The sequence below is a fragment of the Bufo bufo genome, chromosome 6 (genome assembly GCF_905171765.1).
Source record: "Bufo bufo chromosome 6, aBufBuf1.1, whole genome shotgun sequence".
NCBI lineage: Eukaryota > Metazoa > Chordata > Amphibia > Anura > Bufonidae > Bufo > Bufo bufo.
The window spans coordinates 259,542,689-259,566,052 of NC_053394.1; the positions used below are offsets into that span (position 1 = coordinate 259,542,689).

General features: G+C 48.0%; 1 protein-coding gene across 7 annotated transcripts in view; it reads right to left on the reverse strand.

The window, feature by feature from the left end:
• USP54 (ubiquitin specific peptidase 54) overlaps nt 1-23,364 on the reverse strand; it is a 154,870-nt gene that overhangs the window by 41,782 nt on the left and 89,724 nt on the right. For all 7 annotated transcript variants that reach the window (XM_040437944.1, XM_040437945.1, XM_040437940.1 and 4 more), the window contains exons 4-8: nt 21,567-21,701; nt 19,997-20,110; nt 17,965-18,047; nt 10,955-11,060; nt 10,695-10,841 (exon numbers count right to left, since the gene is read on the reverse strand). In XM_040437944.1, the coding sequence (XP_040293878.1) occupies nt 10,695-10,841; nt 10,955-11,060; nt 17,965-18,047; nt 19,997-20,110; nt 21,567-21,701 (585 nt within the window). The remainder of the gene's footprint in view (nt 1-10,694; nt 10,842-10,954; nt 11,061-17,964; nt 18,048-19,996; nt 20,111-21,566; nt 21,702-23,364) is intronic.

Consider the following 23,364-nt stretch of genomic DNA (forward strand, 5'->3'; position numbering starts at 1 on the left):
TTCCCCACTCCGTTCTCGGCGTAGGTGCGGGACCTGCACCTATGAGAAAATAAGGGGATATCCTAGTGATATTCCCCCATTATCTCAGATGGTAATACCCCTTTAATCCCTTAAGGGCTTAGGACGTACCGGTACACCATGTTTGCCGAGTCCATAAGGACCCAGGGCGTACCGGTACGTCCTGTGTAGTTTTGATCACTTCCGCACAGCCGGCAGTGATCGGAACTGGGTGCCTGTTAAAATCATTCAGCAGGCACCCTGTGACAATGCCTAGGGGGGGTCCTGTGACCCCCCCTGCATTGCAGATCGCTACAAAGATCAGAAACATCAAAGTGCCTATATTTAGATGTTAAACCCCCCCCCCCCCCTGCAGACCTCTGTGTTTTTGTGCCTGTGGGCGCAGCGGGGGTTTTTGCAGCGGTGCGAGAGGGAGGCAGTGTGGGGGGCGGGTGCGCGATCTTCCGCCCGCCCCCCGTTTATTCTCAGGATGACCGAGTGGTTGAATCAGTGTCAGCTCATTGCTAACACTCTGATTCAAACGGCTGACATCTGTGCAGATGTCAGCCGTTTTAACCCCTTCCATGCCGCGGTCCGTAGGGACCGCTGTATGGAAGAGGTGAAGAGGGAGGGAGCTCCCTCCCTCTCCCATCGGGGGGCAGCTGTGCCTTTGCAGCCCCCGGACAGGATGGGGTCACAGAGGGAGGGATCCCCCCTCCCTCCCCTTCCCCGTCTGCTCAGTTGTGGCAGACGGGGAAGGTTCCCATGGCAACAGGACGCCTTCTCAGGCATCCTGCTGTCCATGGTGCTGAACAGATCTGTTCTAAAGGCATAGATCTGTTCAGACAAAGTGTGAGTGAAATACAGTGCAATACACTATATAGTGTATTGTACTGTATTATACAGACATCAGACCCACTGGATCTTCAAGAACCAAGTGGGTCTGGGTAAAAAAAAAAATTAAAAAAAAAGTGAAAAAAAGTAAAAAAATAAAATAAATTTATCCCGGATAAAAATAAATAAACAAATTCCCTACACATGTTATATATCACCGCGTCCATAACGACCCGATCTATAAAACGGTCATGTTACATTCCCCGCATGGTGAACGCCATAAAAAATAAAAACTATGATGAAATTGAAATTTTGCCCACCTTACTTCCCAAAAAAAGTAATAAAAGTGATCAAAAAAGTCGTATGTACGCCAAAAATAGTACCATTCAAACCGTCGTCTCAACCCGCAAAAAATGAGCCCCTACACCAGACAATGGCCCAAAAAAAAAAAAATAGATTTTTGTATAACTTACCAGTAAAATCTCTTTCTCGCTCCTCCTTGCGGGACACAGGAGACCTTGGGTATAGCTCAGCTCCCTAGGAGGCGTGACACTAAGTGAAAACTGCTAAGCTCCTCCTCCAGCAGCTATACCCTAAGCCTGGAGAGAGAGACTGCCAGTTGCGTGTCCAAGTAGTGAGAAAAGCCAATGTCCAACAAGTGGAACCAACAAGCCAACTACTCAACGGGGTAAACCAAGTCCGGAAACCGTGTCGAAAAAACAATGAATGGGTGTCTCCCAAGGAAGAGCGAGAAAGATTTTACTGGTAAGTTATACAAAAATCTCGCTTTCTCACCCATTTTCCTTGGGGGACGCAGGAGACCTTGGGACGTTCGAGAGCAGTCCAAGAGGGGGGGGGGGAACAACAGTTCCAAGGCGAAGCACCCGAAGGCATCAAGGAACCGCCGCCTGCAAAAACCAGGCAGCCCAAGGCAGCATCCGCCGAACGCCGAGTATGCACCCTGTAGAACTTGGTAAGGCGTGCAAGGAAGACCAGTGGCCGCCTTGCACAATTGCGCGGCCGAAGCCCAATGTCTCCAGCCCAGGAGACACCGACCGCTCTGGTGGAATGAACGGCGACAACGAAGGCGGAACCCTGCCCTTGGCGCGGTAACCTCAGCAATAACCATTCTGATGAAGCGGGCGAAAGCCACCCTGGAGGTCGTCAAACCGTTGCGAGGACCTCCTAGAACCACAAGAGTCTGAGCGCCGACAAGGGCGGGTGATCGCCAAGTAAAAATTGCAAGGCCCGAACAACGTCCAATCGGTGAAGTGTCCGTAAAAGGAGGACGATGGCCTCGTTGAGATGAAAAGGCAGATACCACCTTCAGAAGGAAGGAAGGGACGGGATGGAGAACTGTCCTGTCCTGGGGAAGGACAGAATGCTCGGAACAAGAAGGGCCGCCATCCAGACACCCGTCTGAGAGACACGATGGTTACCGAAAAATAACCGTACAGGACAGAAGGAGCAGAGAGAACTTCTGTAACGGCTCCAAGGGGAAGCTTGTTCCGGGGGACGGTACAGAGGAACCAATGAGCCACTCCGTGGAAGAAGGTCTTGACAGGCCCAAGAGGGGCCAGGGAACGCTGGAAGAGGATGGACAGCGCCGACATTTGACCCTTCGAGGAACAGAGTCCCAGTCCCAGGTCCAGGCCGGACTGGAGAAGGACAGGACCATGGGGAGAGAAAAGCAGAGTGGGGGAATGCCCAGTTTCCCGCAAAACCCCAGGTAAGAACTCAAAGTCTGATACAGATCCTGGACGAAGCACGGCCAGGAGCGAACACTAGCGCGCCCGCTGGAATCGCCTGGGCAAGCGGGAAAAAACCCAACGTGATCAGGCGCAGACAAGTAACACGAGCAGAATAGTCCGGCAAAACTGGTCCCGTCGGCCCCCGAGCAACGTTGTCCCGTATCCACCTGGAGTGGGGAAGCAGAAGGGCAGACAGAAGGAACCGAAAGGGTCCGCCCAGCATCCAACAGATGCCAGGACAAGACAGGCTAAAGTCCATGTTGATGTTACCACCAGAGGAAGGGGATCTACCGTCCCGGTGTGGGAGATCTAAAGACAATCTTGACCGAAGGGTAATCCTCCCACGTTACCGAGAAGGTAAGTCTACCCCAGGACAATCGCCTAGAATGGAAAACGCAATCTGCACCCAAGCGGGAGACAGAACGCGGTAGACCTGGTAAATGGGCGCACAGCAAGTACAGCCAGTGTGAACGAGTGAGACGGTACGAGGCCACAAGGAACACCGGAACCATCCAAGTGAACAACCATGCCCTCCCCAGAGGGGAGGGCAGTGAAGGAACAGCCTCTGAAGCCAGGCCAGAGCAGAAGCCACATGGAGTGATATGCCCCGAGCGAGAGCCAAAACAGAGCCGGCGAGAAAGAAGCTACTCTGAGACGCCCGGCTCACCGCCTCGCAGAAGGCAAATACCCTAAAGAACCCAAAGTGGAGGTCCCCCAGACCTGGATAATCAAGCACCCAAGAGAAGTTGGGTGACCTACCCGAGGGGAGCGGCCCGAACCTGGTAGCAGAGCAGAACTGAATCGCAGAAGGCGCCCATAGGAAGGACTCATACCACACTGCATCCGAAGAGGAGGAATTGGTAGTAGGCAAGGGAACCGTAGTCCCGCCAGAGCCAACGTAGAATTCGAAGGGCGCTGCAGACAGCACTCTCGTTCATGTGATCGCTTGCGCAGGGAAGCCATGCAGCCGGAGGACGAATGGGTACGCATCTAGGAACCACGAACACTCCCCAGGTGGAAGGGCCAACGAACATGGCGGATACCGTCACAACGGAACCGCAATATACAATCCAAAACAGAGAATGAGTACCGCCTAGCTCGGTGCAGTAGAAAGCAAGCAGAACCCGTCCGGGTCAGGTGGAAGCAGAATTATCACTGCAGAGAAGAGTGCAAAGCTTGCGGCAAGCATCGTATCCCAAGAGAAACAAGTATGTCGCAGGAGGAAGGGAGGCATACATACGAGTAGCCCCGTAAGCAGTGAGAAGGCCAACCCACCTAAGGGAGGAGAAGGCATACACGGCCCAAACAACGCAGAGCGCACAAGAACGTCCGCTCACTGCAAAATAGTCACTCAGCGAAGGGGGCCAGCCACAGAGTCCCACAGTATCAATGGAAGTGCAAAGTGCCGCCCGGAAGGGAGTTATGCCCAAGACTAGTATGGCATGCGATGGAACGCAAGCAGTCCGCCCAGAAAGGGGGGAAATGTACCTGGCAAACACTGCAGTCGGTAAGAGTGCAAAGGCCCGCCCCAAAAGGGGGTGATGCCCAAGGCCAGTACCGACTTCAGAGAAGTAGGACATACCATATTCCGCACAGAAGGGGGCCATGCACATGGCCGCACAGTATCAAGTAGGAACGCAGGAGGTCTGCCTAGTGAAAGGGGAACATGCACAGGGTTATCCTAGCATTAAGTGATGTTGCAATAATCCACCCAACACTGAATTTCAAGGGAGAGTGCAACTACTCCGCCAATGAAGGGGGACATGTACGAGTCCAGCACCGCATGTACAAGGACAGCCGTGAGTCCCATGAGCGTGCAAAATTCCACCCATGGAATGAGAGGTGGTCATGCACCAGGCCAGCAACGTATCCGGTGAGAGTGCAGTATTCTACCCAGAGAAGGGGGTCATGCACATGGCCAGCATCGCATCCATTGAGAGTGCAAGCACCCCGCCAAGGAAGGGGGTCATGCACATGGCCAGCAACGTACCGGCGAGAAAACAACCACAGTCAGTGAGAGTGTACGTATGCCACACGAGGAAAGGAGGCATGCCCATGGCCGGCCGCGAATCCAGTGAGAGTGCAGCACACCGGGGGTCATGCACATGGCCGGCAGCGGATCTAGTGAGAGTGCAAGCACCCCGCCATGGAAGGGGGTCATGCACATGGCTAGAAACTTAACGGCGAGAGAACAACCCCAGTCAGTGAGAGTGTATGTATGCCACCTGAGGGAAGGAGGCATGCCCATGGCCGGCAGCGAATCCAGTGAGAGTGCAGCATACCGCATATGGAAGGGGGTCGTGCACATGGCCGGCAACGAATCCAGTGAGAGTGCAGCATTCCGCTTATGGAAGGAGGTCATGCATATGGCCGGCAGTGAATCCAGAGAGAGTGCAGCATTCCGCCTATGGAAGGGGGTCATGCACATGGCCGGCAGCGAATCCAGCAAGAGTGCAGTATTCCGCCTATAGAAGGAGGGTCATGCACATGGCCAGCCTGCAGCCAGGGAGAGTGCAGTATTCCACTTAGGAAGGGGGTCATGCACATGTCCAGCACCATAACTGGAGAGGGTGACGAATTCTGCCTATAGAAAGGGCGGAAGGGGGCGCATGCACTTGGCCAGCGCCGTATCCCGGGAGGGCAAGGGTCCACCTAGAAGGGGAACATGCACCTGGCCAGCACCGCAGCCGGGGAGCGCAACATGCCGCCTATGGAAGGGGGGCATGCATACGGCCAGCACTACTGAGATCAGGCTGCAGCGTCCTGCGCAGCCAACAAGAATTCCGTTATTTATTAACCCCCTCTTTTTTTTTTTTTTAAACACAGCCTCTCTGAGGCAAGAAGGGGACCACCATACAGGGGCACAGCCTCTCTGAGAGGCAGGAAAGGGGCCAGCCATACAGGCCCATGAGGAAGCCCAGATTATAGAGGGTCTCCTCTAGATGGGAGCCGGCCCATGGAGATGGCCGGTACCCAAAAGGTTAACCAAGATCCGGCCGAGGGGGAAGGGGGGCACAGCGATCCCCTGGGGGCGGGGGGACCTCCAGGCGGGAAGAATTCGCGCCTGGAGAAGTGCCCGCCCCCACCAACCGAGGCCGGTATTTTGCGGCCTAGTAGGTCGCGAAGCCGGGGCCTAAATTTTTGCGGCGCCCGGCCGACCGGGAGGAACCGACGGTCGGCCGGGACCTGGAGGGAGCCGGAGTGGCGCATGTACATACCGGCCACGGGTGCCCACCCCGCGGGGCCCGAGGAAGGAGAGACGGAATTGCGGCCCAGCAGGCCGCGAAGCCTGGGCCAAAATTAGCGACGCCCAGCTGACCAGAATGCACCGACGGTCGGCCGGGGCCTGTTGGAGCATCGCGCTCAGTACATGCAGGCCGTGGGTGCCCACCCCGCAGGCCGGAAGCGAGGCCCTGCGCCTTGGCAGCGTCAGGAGCGGGCCTCTGGCCCTGAGCAGGGCACCGGTAGGCTGGGGGGACCCTGAAGTCCAGCACAGAAAAACCCTGCCCTTGGTGGACCGGGTGCCCGTAGAGGAGGGTCAGGGGCAGCTAGGCGCGGGCCCCCTGGCCCTGAAGCAGCGACCGGTAAGAGGGAGGGGGACCCAGAGACCCGATGCCCGTGAGGGTAGAGGAGGGACGCCGGCATAACCCCTGTGTCAGGGGCAGCTAGGTGCGCCCCTCCGGGCCCTGTTGCAACATTCCTCCAGCAGCAATCTGCAGCTACCTTCAGGTGTCTGCAATGTCCTCCATGGAAGGGGGTCATGCTGAGAGTGCAGTATTCCACATGGAGGGGAGCAGGGAGCAGATTGCCGCGTTGCGGCACCCCAGGGGCCAGCCTAGGTCCAGCAGAGACAGAAGGTTCCAGAGGCACCAGTACGGGGGTCAGGCACGCAGGAGACCGGGGGGGACGACGTAGGGCTGGAGAAGCCACACTCTCACCATTAGCCGTCTTCACCCTCGGTCCGTTCCAGCAGGGTCGCGCCTTCAGCTACTGGCACCATAGTGGCAGGACGCTGGAAGAGGGACTTGGCGTGCGGGCGACCCTTGCCCTGGCGGGATGCAGGGGAGCTAGGCTGCCCTGGTCCACCTTGCATTCTGCGGGGGAGGCAGCAGTGCGGGTGACCGGCACTGGCGCAGCTCAACCCCGGGAGAAACAGAGAGGTCTATTGCGTCTCTGTTGTCCCTGATGGTCTGGAAGAAAAAGAAAAAAACAAAAATCAAAAACTAAACAACAAGGAGAAAACAGCCCTGCAGAGCAGGGAGTGTCTTGCCTCCTTGGACACTAAGCAAAAAACTGGCAGTCTCTCTCTCCAGGCTGAGGGTATAGCTGCTGGAGGAGGGGCTTAACAGTTTTCACTTAGTGTCACGCCTCCTAGGGAGCTAAGCTATACCCAAGGTCTCCTGTATACCCCAAGGAAAATGGGCGAGAAAACTATGGCTCTCAGACTATGGAGACACAAAAAAAAGTTTTTGGGGTTTCAAAAATGATATTATTGTGTTAAACTTAAATAAATTTAAAAAAGTTAACATATTAGGTATCCCTGCGTCCGTAACAACCTGCTCTATAAAAATAGCACATGCTCTAATCTGTCAGATGAACGTTGTAAATAATAAAAAATATAAACGGTGCCAAAACAGGTATTTTTTGGCAAATTTTCAATTTTAATCAATTTTTTCCCGTAACAAAGCAAGGGTTAACAGCCAAACAAAACTCAATATTTATTGCCCTGATTCTTTAGTTTACAGAAACACCCCATATGTGGTCGTAAACCTCTGTACGGGCACACGGCAGGGCGCAGAAGGAAAGGAATGCCATATGGATTTTGGAAGGCAGTTTTTGCTGGACTTGTTTTTTGACACCATGTCCCATTTGAAGCCCCCCCTGATGCACACCTAGAGTAGAAACTACACCCCTCAAGGTATTCAAAACTGATTTTACAAACTTTGTTAACCCTTTAAGTGTTCCACAAGAGTCAATGGCAAATGGAGATGAAATTTCAGAGAATTTCTATTTTTTGTTACTTTGCTTCACAAAAAGTGTAATATAGAGCAACCAAAAATAATATGTACCCTAAAATAGTACCAAAAAAACTGCCACCTTATCCCGTAGTTTCCAAAATGGGGTCACGTTTTCGGAGTTTCTACTCTAAGGGTGCATCAGGGGGCTTCAAATGGGACATGGTGTAAATAAACCAGTCCTGCAAAATCTGCCTTCCAAAAAGCACAAGGCATTCCTTTCCCTCTACGCACTGACGTGGGGCAGTACAGTGGTGTACGACCACATATCGGGAGTTTCTGTAAACCGCAGAGTCAGGGCAATAAATATAGAGTTTTGTTTGGCTGTTAACCCTTGCTTTGTTAGTGGAAAAAATGGATTAAAATGGAAAATTTGGCAAAAAATTTAAATTCTGAAATTTCATCTCCATTTGCCATCAACTCTTGGGGAACACCTAAAGGGTTAATAATGTTTGTAAAATCAGTTTTGAATACCTTGAGGGGTGTAATTTCTAGAATGGGGTCACTTTTGGGTGGTTTCTATTATGTAAGCCTCACAAAGTGACTTCAGACCTGAACTGGTCCCTAAAAAGATTTGCATCTAAACTTCTAAGCCTTGTAACGTCCCCAAAAAATAAAATGACATTCCCAAAATGATCCAAACATGAAGTAGACATATGGGGAATGTAAACTAATAGCTATTTTTGGAGGTATTACTATGTATTATAGAAGTAGAGAAATTGAAACTTGGAAATTTGCAAATTTTTTAATTTTTTTTTTGTAAATTTGGTATTTTTTTTATACACTGCTCAAAAAAATAAAGGGAACACTTAAACAACACAATGCAACTCCAAGTCAATCGCACTTCTGTGAAATCAAACTGTCCACTTAGGAAGCAACACTGAGTGACAATCAATTTCACATGCTGTTGTGCAAATGGGATAGACAACAGGTGGAAATTATAGGCAATTAGCAAGACACCCCCAATAAAGGAGTGGTTCTGCAGGTGGTGACCACAGACCGCTTCTCAGTTCCTATGCTTCCTGGCTGATGTTTTGGTCACTTTTGAATGCTGGTGGTGCTTTCACTCTAGTGGTAGCATGAGACGGAGTCTACAACCCACACAAGTGGCTCAGGTAGTGCAGCTTATCCAGGATGGCACATCAATGCGAGCTGTGGCAAGAAGGTTTGCTGTGTCTGTCAGCGTAGTGTCCAGAGCATGGAGGCGCTACCAGGAGACAGGCCAGTATATCAGGAGACGTGGAGGAGGCCGTAGGAGGGCAACAACCCAGCAGCAGGACCACTACCTCCGCCTTTGTGCAAGGAGGAACAGGAGGAGCGCTGCCAGAGCCCTGCAAAATGACTTCCAGCAGGCCACAAATGTGCATGTGTCTGCTCAAACGGTCAGAAACAGACTCCATGAGGGTGATATGAGGGCCCGACGTCCACAGGTGGGGGTTGTGCTTACAGCCCAACACCGTGAAGGACGTTTGGCATTTGCCAGAGAACACCAAGATTGGAAAATTCGCCACTGGCGCCCTGTGCTCTTCACAGATGAAAGCAGGTTCACACTGAGCACATGTGACAGACGTGACAGAGTCTGGAGACGCCGTGGAGAACGTTATGCTGCCTGCAACATCCTCCAGCATGACCGGTTTGGCATTGGGTCAGTAATGGTGTGGGGTGGCATTTCTTTGGAGGGCCGCACAGCCCTCCATGTGCTCGCCAGAGGTAGCCTGACTGCCATTAGGTACCGAGATGAGATCCTCAGACCCCTTGTGAGACCATATGCTGTTGCGGTTGGCCCTGGGTTCCTCCTAATGCAAGACAATGCTAGACCTTATGTGGCTGGAGTGTGTCAGCAGTTCCTGCAAGACGAAGGCATTGATGCTATGGACTGTCCCGCCCGTTCCCCAGACCTGAATCCAATTGAGCACATCTGGGACATCATGTCTCGCTCTATCCACCAACGTCACGTTGCACCACAGACTGTCCAGGAGTTGGCAGATGCTTTAGTCCAGGTCTGGGAGGAGATCCCTCAGGAGACCGTCCGCCACCTCATCAGGAGCATGCACAGGCATTGTAGGGAGGTCATACAGGCACGTGGAGGCCACACACACTACTGAGCCTCATTTTGACTTGTTTTAAGGACATTACATCAAAGTTGGATCAGCCTGTAGTGTGTTTTTCCACTTTAATTTTGAGTGTGACTCCAAATCCAGACCTCCATGGGCTGAAAAATTTGATTTCCATTTTTTTTTTTTGTGTGATTTTGTTGTCAGCACATTCAACTATGTAAAGAACAAAGTATTTCAGAAGAATATTTAATTAACTCAGATCTAGGATGTGTTATTTTTGTGTTCCCTTTATTTTTTTGAGCAGTGTAAATAAAAATGATTTTTTTTTACTCCATTTTACCAGTGTTATGAATTACAATATGTGACGAAAGAAACAATCTCAGAATGGTCTGGATAAGTAAAAGCGTTTTAAAGTTATCACCACATAAAGTGACACTGGTCAGATTTGCAAAAAATGGCCAAGTCCTTAGGGTGAAATAGGGCTGAATCCTAACCTGACGTTACAATATTACTACCTGCCAGTGTAGGGCGTTACTAGTAGATGTTAGGACGCTTTTTTTTTCTGATGCGCTGTTCCGTTCCCCCGCTGTGCCTCCTGTTCACTTATTAGTAGCATCAGAACAGGAGGAGACTGCCGTGTTTCTCCGTCTCCGCTGCGATTGGGCAGCTCACAGCCAGGGAGGGGAGAAAAAAAGCTCACCTGCGTGGAAGGGCACAGTGGGGGAATGGAGCAGCGCATCTGAAAAAAAAATGCCAGGTATTAATATTGTAACATCAGGACCAGGAAGAGGTCCTCTTTAACTACTGTATATAAATTGCTATAGAAAAAAAATAAAGCACATTACAGAAGCAAGGCTGTATGGCACAAGGACAATATATGGATCAGTTATTTCGTTTCTGCCTATACATTTATTGCATACCAGATGTTACTAGATTACGGCATTGTGCTTTGAATCGAAGAGAGAAAATGAAGCTATATGGACCTCTACACATTATCTAGTCTAAAAAAATCAAGCAACATATAGTGAAAGGAAACTTACATCCCCGAGTTTCAGACAGGTTCCAAGACTGTGAATAACATCTTCAGCAAGATCGGAGTGATCAGAGTCCCACACCAGTCCTATCGTTATGATCTGAGGGGCATTCATGAGCACCCGACGGATGCGGATTTTCTCCCCACAATTGCTCTGTAAATTCAATGCTGTTTTTATAATACAGTCCATAATCTAAAATTGCCAGCACACATAATAAAAACAGGAAACATGGGTACATTTTCCATGACATAACACTGTGTACTCACAGGACAGTTCCTCAAGTCTCCCATTGTACTAGCTTTCTGCAGTAATTCTCCAAACATATCAGGGGTTGGTTTTTCTCGCCGTTCCAACATACATATTGCCTGGTTACTACATTGTAAGCAGAATAAATAATAGAGGAATTAGAGCAGTGATTGCTCAAGGGCAGTGCCAAATAATGCTACCTAATGCATGGTATACGGCTATTACATATATCTATCTAATATATATATATATATACACCTCTTGAAGCTCATCAAGAGAATGCCAAGAGGGTGCAAAGCAGTAATCAAAGCAAAAGGTGGCTACTTTGAAGAACCTAGAATATTACATATTTTCAGTTGTTTCACACTTGTTTGTTATGTATATAATTCCACATGTGTTAATTCATAGTTTTGATGCCTTCATAGTCATGAAAATAAAGAACACTCTTTGAATGAGAAGGTGTGTCCAAACTTTTGGTCTGTACTGTATATAATTACTGAAAATACTAAAGGGGTTGTTTCACTTCAGCAAATGGCATTTATCATGTAGACAAAATTAATACAAGGCAGTTACTAATGTATTGTTATTATCCATATTGCCTCCTTTGCTGGCAAGAAAAAATTTTCCCCTCACATTATACACTACTCATTTCCATGGTTACGACCACAATGTAATCCAGCAGCGGTGACCGTGCTTGTACACTATAGAAAAACACGCTGGCCTCTCTGGTGGCCAGGACCATGGGAGTGCGCACAGTCCAGCACTTTTTTCTATAGAGTGCAAGAACGACCACTAATGCTGAATTGCAAGGTGGTCATAATTAGACTTGAGCGAATCGACCTGGAAGTTCAGGTTCGCTGGGTTCAGCCGTACTTCCCTGCAAAGTTCAGGTTCGGGACCCGAATTTGACCCCGAACCCCACTGAAGCCAATGGGGACCCGAACTTTGGGGCACTAAAATGGCTCTAAAAAAGTTAGAGGGCTAAAGGGCTGCAAAAGTAAGCAAAATAGGGGTAAGAGCAGGACAATTGCCCTGCAAACAAATGTGGATAGGGAAAGGAATTAAAACATAGAATAAAAAAAAGTTAAAAATAATGATCTTAAACTAGGAGGCGGAGGTCTAAGTGGAGTAGGAGGTTGAGGAGGCGGTGGACGTGGCGGTGTAGGTAAAAGCAGTGGTGTAGGAGGTAGTCAACACTATTTTTGTCGTTTTTTTTATAAATTTGGTAAGACCCCAAAACATTGGGAAATCTAAAAAAGAAAAACAAAGAGAAAGTGTGCTGGAGTATAACAATGGCTGGGTGCAGACGGTATACTTGTCTATTCTGCACAAGGAACGGACAAGTCCTGTGGGATCCATGCTTGGTTCATTTTAATGAACGTGAGCTTGTCCACATTGGCCGAGACCTAGAAGTTAAATGGGGCAGACCCATCAGTCAGTATGTGTAGGCGTGTGCACACATACTGCTCCACCATGTTGCTGAAATGCTGCCTCCTGCTAAGACATTCCGTATCAGCTGGTGGTGCTGGTTGTTGTGGCGTGCTGACAAAACTTTTCCACATTTCGGCCATGCTAACCCTCCATTCTGAGGTGCTGGCGGTGCCCCAGCTGCGTTGGAGACTTCTTCCTCCTCCTCTGCCTTCGCCTTGTGCTTCCACTGAGCCCCCAGTGTCAGGTGGGAATGCCATCAGCAGAGTGTCTACCAGCGTGCGCTTGTTCTCGCGCATCTTCCAATCACACTCTAGTGACGGGATTAAGGACGGCACGTTGTCCTTGTAGTGGGGATCCAGCAGGGTGGCCACCCAGTAATCAGCACTGGTTAAAATGTGGGCAACTTGGGGGTTGTTGCGCAGGCACTGCAACATGTAGTCGCTCATGTGTGCCAGGCTGCCCAGAGGAAACGACAAGCTGTCCTTTGTGGGAGGTATATCGTCTGTGTCCTCTGTATTCCCCCCAGCTACACTCCAGTAATGCCCATGAGCTGCTTTGGGTGCCACCCTGCTGTGAACACAGTTCCTCCTCATCATCATCCAGAACTGTGCCATGGCTGGACAATTGTGTACCTGGCCTCTGTTGGTGCAGGAACCCACCCTCCGAGCCACTTGTGAATGACTGGCCTGATAACCGTGGAAATGATCCCTCTTCCTCCTCCATCATCGCCCGAAGCGTTTTTTTCAAGGAGACATAGAAGTGGGATAGTAACGTCATCGGCACTGGCCATGTTGGTGGAGTACTCAAAACAGCGCAACACGGCACACACGTCCCGCATGGAGGCCCACTCGGTGGTGAAGTGGTGCTTTTCCGCAGAACGACTCACCCGTGCGTGCTGCAGCTGAAACTCCACTATCGCCTGCTGCTGCTCGCACAGTCTGGCTAGCATGTGCAAGGTGGAGTTCCACCTTGTGGGTACGTCACATACAAGACGGTGAGCGGGAAGGCCAAAGTTACGCTGCAGCGCAGACAGGCGAGCAGCAGCAGGGTGAAAATGACAAAAGCGTGCACAGACGGACTGCACTTTATGCAGCAGCTCTGACATATCGGGGTGATTTTTCAGGAACCTCTGCACCACCAAATTCAGTACATGCGCCAGGCAAGAGATGTGCGTCAAACCGGCAAGGCCCAGAGCTGCTAGGAGATTTCACCCATTATCGCAGACCACCAGGCCGGGCTTGAGGATCAGTGGCACCAACCACTCATCGGTCTGTTGTTCCATGCCCGTCCACAGCTCCTGCGCGTGTGGGGTTTTTCCCCCAAACAGAGTTTCAAAACAGCCTGCTGTCGTTTCTCCCTGGCTGTGCTGAAATTGGTGGTGAAGGTGTTACGCTGTCTGGATGAGGAGGTGGCAGAGAAGAAAGCGGAGTAGGAGGCAAAGAGAAACGTGCTGCAATCCTCGGTGGCGGAAGGACATGCGCCAAACTGCTATCCGCCTCAGGCCCAGCATCCATTGCATTTACCCAGTGTGCAGTTAGGGAGATATAACATCCCTGCCCGTGCTTACTGGTTCACATATCGGTGGTTATGTGAACCTTGCCACAGATGGCGTTGCGCAGTGCACACCTAACTCTGTCTGCCACTTGGTTGTGCAGGGCGGGGATGGCTCGCCTGGAAAAGTAGTGGCGGCTGGGCACGACATACTGTGGGACAGCCACCGCCATAAGTTTTTTTTAAAGTCCCCATCTCCACCAGAAGGAATGACAGCATTTCAAGAGCCAGGAATTTTGAAATGCTGGCATTCAGGGCCAGGGATCGCGGGTGGGTAGGGGGGTACTTCCTCTTTCTCTCCAGTGTTTGGAAGATGGAGAGCTGAACGCTTCCATGGGACATTGTGGAGATGCTTGGTGACAGACGTGGCGACGTTGCTGCCACATCCTCTGTTTGCGGGGTGGCAGGTACCACTGTCACTCCAGAGGTGGATAAAGAGGCTGAGACTGCAGCAGAAGAGGGACCAGGAGGAGCCAGAGATCTTTCGTGGTTTTTGAGGTGTCTACTCCACTGCAGCTCGTGCTTTGCACTTAGATGTCTGGTCATGTAGGTTGTGCTCAGGTTTAGAACATTTGTACCTCGCTTCAGGCTCTGATTGCACAGCGTGCAAACCACTCATGTTTTGTCGTCAGCACACTGTCTGAAGAACTGCCACGCCAGGGAACTCCTTGGAGCTGGCTTTTGTGTGCTCAGTCCCTGGGTGCGGTGGGCAGTAGCAGGCATACTGGCTAGGGGACGGCCACTCTGCTTTTGCACACTGCTCCCTCTTTTGCTGTGCGGCTGGTGCTGTGTGACCACCACCTCTTCCTCCGAACTGCACACGTCAGTTGCATGACCTTGATTCCATTCCATGTGGGGTCTAGGAACTCATCATCCTCCACCCACTCTTCTCCCCTGCCCTCCTTGCCGGTCTGAACACGGCAGAAAGCCACCGCAGTTGGCACCTATGTTTCTTCATCATCAGAGATATGCTGCGGTGGTCCTCCCATGTCCACATCCTGAAATATAAGTGGTTGGGCATCAGTGCACTCAATCTCTTCCACTTCTGGAGCAGGGCTATGTGGATGGCCCTCGGAAACCCTGACAGCAGTCATCAAAAAGCAGAAGAGACTGCTGCATGACTTGGGGCTCAGACTGCTTGGCTGATTTGCAAGGGGGTGAGGTGAAAGACAGATGCCCATGGGCTGCAGGTGCCAATTCTGCGCTTTCAGCAGGGGCCCGGGTGGGAGACAATGTGAAGGAACTTGAGGCACTGTCAGCCACCCAATCTACTATCGCCTGTCCTTGTTGTGGCCTCACCATTCGTACACCGGTATTCGGGCCTAGAGAATAACGCTGAACGTTCTGTTGCCCAAGTGCACCTGAGGAAGGTGTTTTATTTGGGCATGTAGCGGGCACAGATCGACCACGTCCTCTCCCTGCAACACGACCAGGGCCACGTCCCTTATTTGATGCTCTCCTCATTCTTTGAGGTCACCCACTGAATTAACAGACGGATTAACCATATCAATTTCCCTGTCACGTATGCAGTGCAGGTGTACTTCACGCAATAAATGGGTATATGACGTGCACCTAACAGACGGATTAACTATTATATTTGTGTCAGGGGTACAAAGTACAATGTTGCATTGCACCCACACACAAAAAAAATTAAAAAATTGCACTAACACTGTCCCTCACTTCAGCTGCCTGCTTCCTGTTCCTTCACTACTGAGAGCTGATGGACGGTGCTACACGTGATCCAGCTTATATAGAGGCTGGGTCACATGATGCACTGACCAATCACAGCCATGCCATTAGTAAGCATGGCCTTGATTGCTTCTAAGGGTACACAGCTTAAAAGCCTGTTGATTGGCTGCCCTGCAGCCTTTCAACAAGCTTTAATAAATGCCCGGACACCGAACTCGAACCCGAACTTTTCCGACAAAGTTCGGGTTCGGGTACTAAAAATCGCAAAGTTCGGTACGGACCCGAACTTTACAGTTCGGGTTCGCTCAACACTAAACTTTAGTAATGACACCGACTGACTACTAGGAGAAAGGACATGCTCTGTGACTTGTGTAGAGGTCATCGTGCAGGGAGGATGACAAATTGAGTTGTGAGGTGCTAGCTTTCATTGAAAAGCAATTTCTTAAAGGGGTTTCCCAAGCTTTTAATATTGATCACTTACCCTCAGGACAGGTCAGACACCTGGCACCCCTACCAATCAGCTGTATAAAGGGAAGGAGCACGCCGTATGCACATGCCGTCTCCCTTCTCTTTTCCTGCTTACTGCTGCTATGTCTATGGCAAAGCAGCAGCGAGCAGGAAGAGAGACGGCACACCTTTTCTTTATACAGCTGATCGGCGGGGGTGCCGGTTGTCGGACCCCCGTTGATTTGATACTTATGACCTACCCTGATGATAGGTCATCTATATTAATAGCCCGGAGAACCCCTTTAAGCAGGGCAGCAACTTATACTTACTGTAGAAATGTAAATGTATACAACTTTATAATATACTTATACTTCTATATATTTGTTTGCCATCAGAGAATGAACACACTCTTGTTCAGATTAAGATGCAGCAATTGCAGCCTTTGCAATGCTTTGGGCGCATAGACTCCAGAGCGATATATTGTAGTAAACTACCAGAAAGATTTGTGCACTGCTGACGCGTTGTCTAGCCTGGTTACTACCACATCCACCTTCTCAGCTGAGAAAAGGACAGATCTCAATAATGGAAATAAAGTACATTAGAAAGTTGTAGATAGTTTTGTTTATATACTAATTGAGCACCATATATATATATATATATATATATATATATATATATATATATATATATACATACATATATACACATATACACACACTCAACTCAAGAATTATTAGGAACACCATACTAATACGGTGTTGGACCCCCTTTTGCCTTCAGAACTGCCTTAATTCTACGTGGCATGGATTCCACAAGGTGCTGATAGCATTCTTTAGAAATGTTGGCCCATATTGCTAGGATAGCATCTTGCAGTTGATGGAGATTTGAGGGATGCACATCCAGGGCACGAAGCTCCCGTTCCACCACATCCCAAAGATGCTCTATTGGGTTGAGATCTGGTGACTGTGGGGGCCATATTGGTACAGTGAACTCATTGTCATGTTCAAGAAACCAATTTGAAATGATTCGAGCTTTGTGACATGGTGCATTATCCTGCTGGAAGTAGCCATCACAGGATGGATACATGTTCTCATTCTGTTTACGCCAAATTCGGACTCTACCATTTGAATGTCTCAACAGAAATCGAGACTCATCAGACCAGGCAACATTTTAACAGTCTTCAACAGTCCAATTTTGGTGAGCTCGTGCACATTGTAGCCTCTTTTTCCTATTTGTAGTGGAGATGAGTGGTACCCGGTGGGGTCTTCTGCTGTTGTAGCCCATCCGCCTCAAGGTTGTGCGTGTTGTGGCTTCACAAATGCTTTGCTGCATACCTCGGTTGTAACGAGTGGTTATTTCAGTCAACGTTGCTCTTCTATCAGCTTGAATCAGTCGGCCCATTCTCCTCTGACCTCTAGCATCCACAAGGCATTTTTGCCCACAGGACTGCCGCATACTGGATGTTTTTCCCTTTTCACACCATTCTTTGTAAACCCTAGAAATGGTTGTGCGTGAAAATCCCAGTAACTGAGCAGATTGTGAAATACTCAGACCGGCCCGTCTGGCATCAACAACCATGCCACACTCAAAATTGCTTAAATCACCTTTCTTTCCCATTCTGACCTTCAGTTTGGAGTTCAGGAGATTGTCTTGACCAGGAGCACCCCCCTAAATGCATTGAAGCAACTGCCATGTGATTGGTTGACTAGATAATTGCATTAATGAGAAATAGAACAGGTGTTCCTAATAATTCTTTAGGTGAGTGTATATATAAAACTGGAATTTTGGAAAATTCACCAGTTGTTTTACAGAGGGCTACTGTATGTGGTTTACTATGACAATCTGTAGGAATGAGCTGACAAACATATAGGAAATAGCAGGTTGTGTAAAACTAAAGGGAGCTTCCTCTTACCAGAGAGCAGTAGTAGAGATGTAATGCACCATCTGAATAAAAGGCAGAGGGTCTGATGTGGCTCCACAGCTGGTACATACACACTGCAAAAGCAAAATTATTCACTGCACAATGGAAACAGTTGAAATACCAGAACAGCAGAGCCGTGACAACTTCATATCAGCAAACCTTGATGTACACCACTGACTATTGAGGAGCTTTAGGGATTCTGGTATTTTGGGCAGAGAATCACCAGTGCTGTAAACTGTGCTAAAAACCTCAATAGAGGCTCCCAGCGCTGGTGTGAACAGAGCATACAGTACAGATGAAGATTAACAGAAAATTCTGAACATGCCTAGTTCATGCACAGATAATACAGAACAAAGTCTGTTCTGCTGATTACCATGCTTTACAGTATCTATACACCAGGTACTGTCTACAGAAATCTGACACAGGAGATACTGACTATACAGGTAAAGGCTCATGCACATGACCATATTATTCTGAAGTGAGCTATGCTTTTTTGAGGATTGCGCGCTGACTCATGTGCCCAATCTGCAAATCTAAGCACAGATCATATCAGTTGTACTAAAAGGAGTGAGAAATAAAAAATGGAATACATACAGAAGATTTGTTTTTCATGGACCCTAAATCAGAGAAAAGCAGATGAGAACAACATTTCTAGTTGCAAGGCCTTAGGGGGAACCTCTGGGTGGGTACTATTATACAAGCTCTCTGGATTTCTGGGTAAAATATATGCAAATTATCATGTCTAACATCTACCAGCATCAGATGGGTTGCTAATTTGAATATCTTTCCCTGCAACCCAGAGAAGCATTGCCTGGCCTACAATACTGCGCACATGTACTCGGCATACCAGGCACGTCACCTGGCCTACAATACTGCACACGTATTCTGCATACTAGGGGCATCGCCTGGCCTAGAATACTCTATGTACCATAGGCTCTCCATAATGAGAAAGAGTACCCCTTAGACAACGCATACATACTGTTAAGAAACATTTTTATACTAGGCTCTCGCTCTCTTATGACAAATCAATTTGTGTCTAAACTGAATGTTTCCAAAAATTTGGTTAACTTCAAAGGAAACAAATCTTGCCTTGCTAGCTCATCCCTAATGCAGTTCAAATAAAGACATCTAAGAACTGTGAGCCCTGCATACTTACAAAGCAGTGAAAATAAACGGCCAAAGAAGCCTATCAAATGACTTTTCACATCTGAGCCTAAGGGTCCATTCACACGTCCGTAGAATGGATCCGCATCCGGTCTGCAAATTGCGGAACGGGTGCAGACCCATTCATTCTCTATGTGGCAGGAATGGATGCGGCCAGCACACAGTGTGCTGTGCGCATCCGCATTTCCGGAGCGCGCCCCCGATCTTCCGGTCCGTGGCTCCGGAAAAAAATAGAACATGTCCTATTCTTGTCTGCAATTGCGGACAAGAATAGGCAGTTCTATGGGGGTTTCGGCCGGGTGTATTGCAGATCCACAATTTGCAAATCCGCAATACACTACGGATGTTTAAATGGACCCTAAGGCCGCATGCACACAACCATAAGCATTTTTTGCGGTGCGCAAAGCACAGATCTGCAAAATACTGATGCGGGCCATATGCATGCCACATTTTATTGAGGGCCCGTTGACTTTAACAGGTCTGCATTATGCAGACAAGTACCGGACATGTTCTACCTTTTGCAGAAAGGGCATATGGATGCACAAAGCTCACAGATGACTTACCTCACCACTGAACTCTAAAAGGGAGGCTGAAGTGCTCAGCTAAGCAACGTGTCTATTCAGCTAGGAGCCCTGCAGAGCTGGACACCGTTATAAGGAGCACAGCACTCAGCTGAGCTCTTCTGCCCCTTCATTTCTGCGATTAGTAGGAGTCTCAGAAGTAGGACCTCCACCAATCTAAACTGCTGACGTCAAAAGTTTTAGGAAAGGACACATATCCAGTCATATACACGACATTGGGTCCACAAAAGTTATTTCCTTTTCGGTCATTCCAAACCATCTTTAGACAACTAAAATACCTGTTCAAATAAGGTCATTGCAAACTTCTGATGAGAAATACAGTGCTGGGCAGTGCAGATATCTTCTTTGGATTCGTCTGCGATGTGAATGTGGAGGCGAATCAGAAGGTTTTCCTGCAAAAAAGAAAAAAAAAATACTTCTAATAGGCTACAAACTAGTATTTTACCTCAATACTACTGTATAAATGTAAATAAGGACTGGGCAAGATTTACATACTACACTTTTGGCTTATACATATATGTTGATAACTGCATTTATCATATTACACAGTAAAATAAAATAAAAAAATAAAAAAAGGTACGGTATATATTTTATTGAATGTATTCTGATCATGTACGTCTCTTAAGGCCGCAGTATAGTATAAGGTAGTGCCACTAGTAGTTCAAAGCAACAGCTGTAGTGAACTACCTGTAAGTCATATGCAATTACATAGTAAAGGTCTTGTCTGCCACGTGAATAGCAAGAAGAACCAGAAAATCCTAGCAGCATACAGAGTAACAAAATTATTTCACCAAACTGGCAAAAAAGAAAATGACCATTCTAATCTGGAGGCTGAGCAGCCAAGACTCTGCATACTTGCATTCTGCAATATTGCTAATGCACTAATGCTGCTGCTGCCAAAACCTTAGATAATAATTAAATAAAAAATGTTCTTTAGTACTTCTTGCTAAACCCTTCTATATTAATTGGACTGGCTGACCCCACCAGGTTACTATAGCAAAGGGACAGAGTGGAGTAGATATTGCTGCATTATCTCGCAGTGAATACTAATCTACCGCAACATAATCATCCTAAAAAACTGCTATACTACCCTTTTAACTTGTGGGTCTTCAGGGGTGCAAACATTAAAAGATAATTTCAGACGAGCGTGCCCATGTGGGAGCCCGATTTCCCATTATGAACACTGCTCCTTTTACAGGAAGGATCACACGGCATTATAATGGTTTATAATGCTGTGTGTCTCTGGCCGAATTTGCATCTACTGAATTATACTGACATTATGTCAGTACAATTCAGTAGACATAAGGTCAGGCAGAGACACACAGAATTATAAATCATTATAAGGCTCCATTCACACGTCCGTGGTGTGTTGTGGACCCGCAAATTGCGGATCCGCAACACACCTGCCCGGCACCCCTATAGAAATGCCTATTCTTGTCCGCAGATGCGGACAAGAATAGGACATGTTCTATCTTTTGCGGAGCTGCGGACCCGAAGATCGGGGCCGCGCTCCGCAATTGCGGATGCGGACAGCACACTATGTGCTGTCCGCATCCATTCCGCCCCCATAGAGAATGAATGGGTCCGCACCCGTTCCGCCAATTTGCGGAACGGATGCGGACCCATTTGCGGACGTGTGAATGGAGCCTAATGCAGTGCAGTCCTGTGAATGGAGCAGTGTCCATAACGTGCTCCACATGGAGCACGTTTTCCGCACTGGACATGCTCGTCTGAAATTAGTCTAAGTCTCTTGATGTGCATGGACTGCTAGGACAAAAGTTCACACGTCTGGATCTCCATCATGTGTTTTAACGAACAGTAAAAAGCATAAAAATGTATTGCACTTACAAAACATTCCGCTGCATCATCCATGATACCCAGCTGGAAACGCTGTTCATCCTGAAAGGTCTTGGCAAGGGCACTTCGAAGGGCATCTGATGGTAGCACCTTCTCACTGCTACACTGAAACTGGTTGAATATCCCCTGAGAAGATAACAGATTTTGGCCCATAAATAGACTGTATTGAGTCATCCAACCATAAATCAAAAGAGACAAATAGTACACACAACAATTACATGAGACGAGGCAAAAAATAAAAATAAAGTGTGGCCAAGTTCACACAGGACATATGCTGTGTATCATATATTTTATATATATATATATATATATATATATATATATATATATATATATATATATATATTTTTTTCTTCATTTGCATTTCCTAAGCAGTAGCCATGAAGGACCATGTTTCTTCTTCACTCTTTTATATTGTAAAAAAAAACTTAAAATCGGGACATGGGAACATCACTAATATAATGCTGATATCAATATCATTACAGCGCACAACCCATTTAAGTGTCTGTTCAGTCTTCGGCTGTTGACCAGCTGCAGGGGTGAGGCATGAAGATCTTTTTAACAGGGAATATTTCAGGAATATGAAGGGGTCATGGATGAGCTCCTGGGACACAGATCATTTCTTTATACATTTCTCAGTTTTAATTGTAATATGAGAAAAAAAATAACTAAGGCTACTTTCACACCTGCGTTAGGTGCGGATCTGTCTGGTATCTGCACAGACGGATCCGTACCTATAATGCAAACGCTTAGATCCGTTCAGAATGGATCTGTTTGCATTACCATGAACAAAAAAAAAAAAAAAAAATTTTTTTTTTTTTCATGATAATGCAAACGGATCCGTTTTGACTTTACATTGAAAGTCAATGGGGGACGGATCCGTTTGAAAATTGAGCCATATTGTGTCAACTTCAAACGGATCCGTCCCCATTGACTTGCATTGTAAGTCTGGACGGATCCGTTTGCCTCCGCACGGCCAGGCGGACACCCGAACGCTGCAAGCTGCGTTCAGGGGTCCGCCTGCTGAGCGGAGCGGAGGACAAACGGAGCCAGACTGATGCATTCTGAGCGGATCCGCATCCACTCAGAATGCATTAGGGCTGGACGGATCCGTTCGGGGCCGCTTGTGAGAGCCTTCAAACGGAGCTCACAAGCGGAGCCCCGAACGCTAGTGTGAAAGTAGCCTAAGAGAACGCATGAGGTGAAGGCACTGTAAGAAGTGCTAGGATATTTTCGGTGTTCCTGTAACATTACAACTTCAGCACTTATTCCCAGATAAGGAGTCACAGGGACATTTTATTTCATTATTTACACCGCTGTTTATGCACCACGAAAGAATAACTAGGAGCTTTCATCACTATGTGGGCCATTCGTTCTTAGAGTCACATGCACGGATATGGTTGCAGTCTCCTCAGTAACAATCCACAGGTTAACATCTCAGGGAAGCTTGGAGCATTGCAGGTACCCAACTTGCACCATAAATCTTCTATTACTCCACTTAGGAAGCATTCATACACAATGTCTGTTCGGGAAACCTATAGCAAAATATCTACATATACAACATTTTGCTGTGTGCCATTTTAGTGGTTAGTGACATTTTATCAAGATGCAAAACGCAGAGTATGGTATTTTAATTTTTTTTAGGAGTTTTCACAGCTTTAAAAAGACTTCAATATACTTCTACGAAGAACTGACCCAGATTTACTACGGCAAGTTGCAGACCAGCATGTTCACTCCTGGAAATACACTCTGTGTGGGAGCTGTATTTCCCGTTAAAGACACCGCTTAT